Here is a 7500-nt window from a genome sequence, read left to right on the forward strand (position 1 = left end):
GGTGGAGGACAGGGTAAGAGCAGCCAGTAATATCTTGAAATCATGACTTGTTCTAAAATTTAATGCCATATTGTTTGACACTCATGGAAAGTCTATTGTTACAAAAATGAAAAGATCGACAAAGAGCTAAACAATAAAGCAAGTTATGAATATGACATTAAGTGGCCCATTAGGTGGGAACTTATCCGGTTTCTGTACCATGAAACAAGTAGAGGCATTTTTCAGTGGTGGATCCAGACCTTGAGGTAAGGAAGGGGGGGGGGGGGGTGGGGGGGGTTTGAGTGTGTGAACCCAAAAAAAATTTTAGCCTCAATTTTTACCAGAGTATATACTTAAGTATTTTTTTTGCCAAAATAAGGGGGGGCCCCGGACCCCCCGGGCCCCTTCCCTAGATGCGCCACTGTTTTTACTTTCACCTGGATGGGATGCTAGTCCATCACAGGGCTACCTCAGCATTAAATTCACTAGTACCCATTTATACACCTGGGTGGAGAGAAACACCGTGAGAGTAAAGAACACAACACAATGTCCCTGGCCAGGGCGTGAACCGGGACCACTCGCTCCGGAGTCGAGCGCAGTAACCATGAAGCCACCGCACCTCCCAAAGCAACATTGTGAGCACAGAATATTTTTTTGACAACAAAATGTGAATCATTATTTAGGGCTTTGTTTCTCTCTGTTTTAGTCCCATTTCAACAGTTAAATGGAGATTTGGGAGGCTCTCATATTCCAACAGCTGTAGCACAAGCTCAAGCCACAGCAGTTGCTGCAGCTCAGCAGCACAGACAGCCCCAGTTCGATTTAACAGCATCAATGCAGCCTCAAAATTCACCAGCACAAGCACCTTCCATAACATCACCACCGCCTCTTCCTGGCAGGGTGTCTCCACATTTACAGATGCCAGGTCAAGTACCATCAGGCCCTCAACCTCAAACAGCACAGGCCTCAGTACCTCCCCTTCCAAAGCAGCAAGGACCAAATCAGATGTCTCCTTCTGGGCAGATGATGACTCCACCTCGTTCACAAGGGAAAACTCCACCACGCGATACAAGTGGCAAAAATCTAGGAAATGCTACCAATCAAGCACAATCCCCTGCATCTCAAGGGGATCAGTCAAATTCAAGTGGATATGGATCTGCAACTGAGAACAAGCCCAATTTACAAACTCAGTTGCGGCCAATTAAGACTGAACCTTCTACTCCTCCTCCTCCCCCACAACTTCAGAAGGGTCAGAGCAAGGTAACTTCCTCCTTGTTTTGTTTTCTTGTAATGTCCTAAGGAGAAATTGTTGAAATATTCTGCATAAACCATGTAACATAAAAACTTGTGTATAAGCTGCAGCTTTTTGCCAAAATATTGGGCTCAAAATTGTGGGTGCGGCTTATAAATAGACCATTGCTTTCAGAGGGAGTAAACTGGCTGGTATGGTGTCACAAATAGCATTAAAAACCTTCATTAAACAAAAAGATTAAGCATATTCTTCGACCGATCACTTCAACATTGATCTATCCACCACATGCGAGAAAATGCCACGCTATTCTGGAGAACTCGTGAGGCAAATGACTGACTGTTTTGTTTCCCTTCATTACTCTCATGGCATGTTTTTTCATAGGGTTGTTTAACTCGTTTAGCAACATGTTTTTCACTGACTGATAGCATCCATATGTCTTTATTAACATGATATCCATGCACAGATGATGGGAATGCAAACCTCTCCATGTTGTTTACTGATCGTGGTGAAAACTACTTGATTCGGTCCAGACTTCCTCTGTAAATGACTGGTGGTTACCAAGCAAACGTTTCTATCCTCCCTTGTGCTTTATTTTTGTTTAAATTTCATAGTTGTATTTCAACTGTGGGCTTTAACAGTAAAGACACCTGTTGTCAGTCTCAAGAATTGGGGAAATCGATTAAAGATAACCTTTTAAATGGTATTTTGAGAGTTGATTAAGTTCCCTAGGTTGCTGCAAATAGACAGCAGTAGATTTTGGAAGTTTACCACAAACAATGCAACTGGGAACAAACAAACGATATGTTTGCCAGAGTTCTTTTTCAAGTTTTTGTTTTTTCCCTCCAAATCATGCTTGAAATTTGATGGTGCAGCTTATACACTAGTTTTAACAGTAGTAGTAATTATGTTTGACACATTCTGATCGTGTCTGTCCCGTGGGATGTCTCTGGTATTGATTGTGATGCCATCTTGTTCTGGCACAAATAACTTTGATCTCTTGTGATAGTGTTATGGCTTGTCCGAGGGAAGTCAAGTCTCGTTGGATGGGGGTTGCTCATGTGGTAGTACCATGAAGTGTACTCCTTTCCAGCAAGAAAGGCTACCAATATCCCGTAAAACTGATATTGCATTTTAGTATCACCCAACTAGTGGACTAATGGAAATCCTGCATTTTAATTGGCTTCGCTACTAGACGGCTATTATTGATAGTCCTCGAGTAGCGAAAAGCATGTCCCTTTCTTTCGTTTTATTCCAAATAAATATTTCTTTAACTTGCATTTGCTAACTTTATTGTTGCCTTTTCTGTCTGACTAGTTGGGTGATACTAAAACAATTAGACCCTTCGCCCTCAAGGGCCATGGGTCAAGAGCCCATTTGGCTTCGCCTCATGGGCAAGGGCTACAGGTCTAATTGTTAAATAACATGTATTCCTTTGTTTCTAATAAAATTTATCAACAACAAGATGACAGTCAAAATACTTATACTGGGCTTGAAATTGCAACCAATAGTTGTATTTGCGACTGAATTTTTTCCCTTTGCAACTTATATCTGCAAAATATCTGGAGAAGTTGCAAATTTGCAATTTGTTTTCACCTTCGCTCTTTCAAAGCAAAAGGGTTAGCAGTTGCCACTTTGCTGCTACTTTTGCTGAAATAATGACAAAATGACAAAATTATTTTGTGTCACACCGTGACTTTTTTCAATCTGAAGATAACTCCATTGCTTGTATGTCATTCACCATTTTCAGTAGTTTCTTTAAACACAAGTATTGTTGGCTCATATTTTGTTTTGCTACACCACTGACAACACAATGCAGCGTGATGATTTTGCGACTAAAATTTGCGAAATTGTGACTAAATTTTCGTACGTTGTCGCAAAACGGTGACTGGATTTTTTTGTTAATTTCAAGCCCTGTTATAGTGTGATACATTTATTACTGAACAAATACAAGAAAAGAGTACGAAATGATTCTCACCAAATTATACAAAACAGGAATCAAACACACCTCACTAATCCTTGATTACTTCTAGTTGTAATAGAAAAGCTGTAATTTTACTGTGATTTGAGTTAAAAAAACAAGAGGCTAAGTGACCAGTAATGTCACTTGCTACTTTCAGAATTTTTTTTTAAATTTCTATTTTGCTAGTTAATTAAAGAGAGGAACTACATGAAATTAGCACCATCTACTTTGTTTCACACTTTTTTGTTACCCATTATTCTAGGTTCAAGACAGTGGTCCTGGCTCTGTAACTCCAAGTTCTCCTGCCCAAACTGGTACCCCTGCACCACAAATCAAACAAGAATCTCAAACCCCAACAGGTACTGTACAGCCTGTGGCACCACAATCATCCATTCCTGCACCTGGTACACGGTATCCACCAAAGAAAGGTAGGACCACAAATAGAAAACTTGAATCTGGTGGAAGTTTTAGAAAAACTTTAGAAAGATGCTCTTGAACCTTTTGATTCTTTTTTTCCTCAATAGTGTTTCTTCCAGAAGAGCTGCGGATTGCACTTATGCCCACTTTAGAGAACTTGTACAGACAGGATCCAGAGTCCCTTCCTTTTCGACAACCTGTTGATCCAAAACTTCTCGGCTGCTTGGTATGTAATAATATCAAACACTCCTGCCTCGTTTTTCATCAGAAGTTCTAAGCACTTAGAAACTGATTTGAAAGCTGTTTAGTGCGGAAGCTATTAAGTGGAGGACATTTGTTTTGAGTTAATTTTTAAATTATATTCTGAGGTCTTTTGTAATTGATTCTAGCCTTTAAATGTAATGTTTAGTTATTAGTCCTTTTTTCTCTTTTCAATTTATATGTACATGTATTTTAAACATTGTAGTTGTACATTGTAACCAAAAATCCTAAATTGGGAGTTACAATAAACATAAGCATATACATGTATGTATCTAACTGTTGAAAGCATGAGGCGAAAAGTTGAGTGCTTTTATTGTTTCAAGGTGTTTGGGACCTCTGATGAAAAATGAAGCAGGAGTTCTTGATATAGCTTCTCATGGCTTTAGCAATAAGGGGGTATTAAAACTCATGCATGTGGCTAATTTAGCCATTTTTTATTGGCAAGAGGATGTATGAATTAATTATTAATGAGTTAAGAATATTTAATCAAAATACACTTGGCAGATTACAGACCTTTAGCTAAGGTGCCAGATCTAGACAAAGCAGCTTCCATTCTTGACAGTCAGATAATCTATAGACACTGCTCCTGCTGCTTTCAAGAATATCCTGGCAACACAGCCTTGAGCCCCTGTACACTTAAAAGCTGGACACTTACGATATGATAGATGGAAAATGGGGGCATTGTGGGAGGGGGTAAACCCTCAGAAAAATGCTCCCTTTTTGTACCTTAACCCATTGACTCCTAGGGGTTCCCCATTGAAGAGTAAAATCGTCTGGCGTTAGACAGAGTAAAATACTAAGTCTGGCCGGTTTGGGCCGGTTTGGATGTCAATGGGTTAATACTACAAATACTCCTATGAAACCCTGGGTGCAAGTCATAATGCATGTTCTCATAAGACAATAGCAAAAACAACTTACGTTTTGGGCTTGATGTTAATGTTCTTGTAAAAAATGTTTTATACGTCTTTCCCATCCCATAAATGAAAGTGCAAAAAAACCTATGGAATTTCACTTATTTGAATTTTGATTCCTAATAATTGTGTTGAATTTGAACAGGATTACTTTGAAATAGTAAAACGTCCTATGGATCTCTCAACTATTAAACGAAGACTGGATGCTGGGCATTACAATAACCCATGGGAGGTCAGTACATGTTCAGGGACACGGTAGTACCATGTATTAAGTAAGTTGCCAACTTTGAAAAGTTGCTATGGTTTTAGAAGAGAGGAGATATTGTTATCGCTAACTACCTCAGCCTCTTGCCTTTAGAAACACTTGTTTGGCTTACATAGGGATAATTAGAAAAGGTCCTTTGAGTTCGAACCCATAATAATAATAATAATAATAATAATAATAATAATAATAACAACAGCAGTAATAATAGTACCTTTATATTGTGCCATGTCGAGTAAAATAGTTTACAGGATTTTCAGCTGTAACACTAGAAGTGATTGACTCACAGGTGTTGTAGGTTGTGGGTTCAAATGAGAACCCTGAGTTAATAGTCACTAAAACTACAAAAAATGCACAAAAATTGAAATGTTCCAAATGTATACATGTAGTTGAGTTGAGTAAAAACCCATTCAAAACCCTAAGATACATAAAATAACTAATGAATAATACCAATAAGTGGTCTTAAAAAGGTGTGTTTTACAAAGGATTTAAATGTACTAATGTAAGTACAATTTGTGTAAACCTGATTTCCGTGAATGCCGTGTGCTAGAAAAATAACAATAGAGAAGATGCTTAAATTGATTAATTGAAGCAGACTCTCTAATGTCACAGGGCAAGCTGTTTCAGAGGGAAGCACTGCTGTAAATATAACTATAACTAAAACTAATCCTCATGTAGTTAGTTCTCTGAAAAGGAACAACAAGTTTGTTTACCGAGTCCCTCAGAGAATAGTTTGTCGCATTGCAAATTAACCGTATTTACCCATGTATAAGTTGACCCCCATTTTTGATGGCAAAAAAAGCAATTTCTGTATGTCTAAGTTAAATTTTCATGGGATACTAATCTTGTATTCTTTGATTTCTGGAACTGTGGATACACACAAAAATCAGGGCCTCAAGTGCTTAATAGTTTTATGGTTCAGCAGTTGTTGTATATGCGGGCATTTTGTCCGTTCTCAGAAAATCAAACATGTAAACCTTAAACTAACCTGTTTCGATGTTCAAGGATAAAGGGCCTTAAAGGATAAGCACAACATCACATAAGCATCTTTGAAAATGACTGCAAAAACCATGCGAAATGTACAATGTTTAATTGGTCCTTGATTTATAATATCTCACATGACAAACAAGACGAAAACCTCATAAACCTGGAAACACTACGAAGTTTGCAAAAGCACTTAAATCAGCCAGGTTTGTATAAAGAATAAAAAACAATAATTACCAACCAGCATTTTCAGGCAATGCGAGTGACGATGCTTGCACGCAAACAGAAGGTATTGTGCCAGGTTACTAAGCAGTTGAATGATCGTGTTTTATATGAAGAAACAGAAATGCCTTTTTGAGCTTTCCGCCTTTGGTAAACGAAAATTTCCAGTGTCTATTTCATATTTGTGCGAGTGAGTATCTTCAACATTTAGAGTTGGATAAATCCTTTTTCATTTCAACTGGAATTGCTTACATTCATTTTGAAGTCTTTTGTCCGCTGTGTTCATTATGCTCAAGACAACATTATTATGTTAAATTCGAATAAATTATTGAGCTGGAACTTGGCTTTAAATCTTTGACTTGTGTATAAGTTGGGGGCGATTTTTGGAGCTTCTTTTGAGGCCATAAAAGGTCAAACTTTACATGGGTAAATATGGTAGATGTCAGGTATTCAGGAACAAGAGTGCTTAAGGACTTGAAAACCATCAGGGCTTTGTGAAATTGACGTTGAGTTTTCAAGTCTTACCAATTGACTTTGTGAAACAAGGAATTGACATCAGCGTCATAGCTCAATGAAGTTATGACTCGAGCAGCACGGCTGCTTGGTGGAATTACTCCAGCTAAACTCGAATGCAAGGAAAAATTGTTTTGTGTAACAGGAGCATGCTGCAGTGTAGATATTTGTACAAGAAGAGATTAGGTATTAAGTAGTCACTGTAGGATGACAGAGAATATCCCTAGTAGTGGAAATTTGTAACATTTAACCATTCTGCTTTGCCTTGTAGTACTGTGATGATGTCTGGCTTATGTTTGATAATGCTTGGTTGTATAATAGAAAAACCTCAAGAGTATATAAATATTGTACAAAGGTAAGATACACTCTTTTCATTTTTTAGTTAGTCTGAAGTCTATAGTAACCTCTTTGCGTGTGAAATAAGATGTTTTTTCTCATCCTGCAGCTGTCCGAGGTTTTTGAGCAAGACATTGATCCAGCTATGAGACAACTAGGATATTGCTGTGGAAGAAAGGTGAAACTTAGTTCTTAACACTAGACATCAAAATATGCAACCGTAGACTTGCAATTATGAATAACACTACCCAACCCCAATTAGCATTGATCCATTTTACGGGTGTTTAACTCATTGACACCTCAAATTCTCTAGGACCCGCCAGTTGATGAGTAAAATTGTCTGCTGTTAGACAAGTAAAATTCATAATTCTGCAGAATTCATCCTCAAGCGCCAACGGCCAAA

At 38.1% G+C, this 7500-nt stretch overlaps 1 protein-coding gene across 2 annotated transcripts in view; it reads left to right on the forward strand.

Moving 5' to 3' along the window:
- Window positions 1-7500, forward strand: part of LOC137999524 (histone lysine acetyltransferase CREBBP-like) — a 39412-nt gene that overhangs the window by 14766 nt on the left and 17146 nt on the right. For both annotated transcript variants that reach the window (XM_068845307.1, XM_068845308.1), the window contains exons 11-17: window positions 1-13; window positions 686-1239; window positions 3454-3619; window positions 3716-3834; window positions 4926-5012; window positions 7033-7116; window positions 7207-7275. The exon at window positions 1-13 is cut by the window's left edge and continues 108 nt beyond it. In XM_068845307.1, the coding sequence (XP_068701408.1) occupies window positions 1-13; window positions 686-1239; window positions 3454-3619; window positions 3716-3834; window positions 4926-5012; window positions 7033-7116; window positions 7207-7275 (1092 nt within the window). The remainder of the gene's footprint in view (window positions 14-685; window positions 1240-3453; window positions 3620-3715; window positions 3835-4925; window positions 5013-7032; window positions 7117-7206; window positions 7276-7500) is intronic.

This window comes from Montipora foliosa, chromosome 4 (genome assembly GCF_036669935.1).
Source record: "Montipora foliosa isolate CH-2021 chromosome 4, ASM3666993v2, whole genome shotgun sequence".
Lineage (NCBI taxonomy): Eukaryota > Metazoa > Cnidaria > Anthozoa > Scleractinia > Acroporidae > Montipora > Montipora foliosa.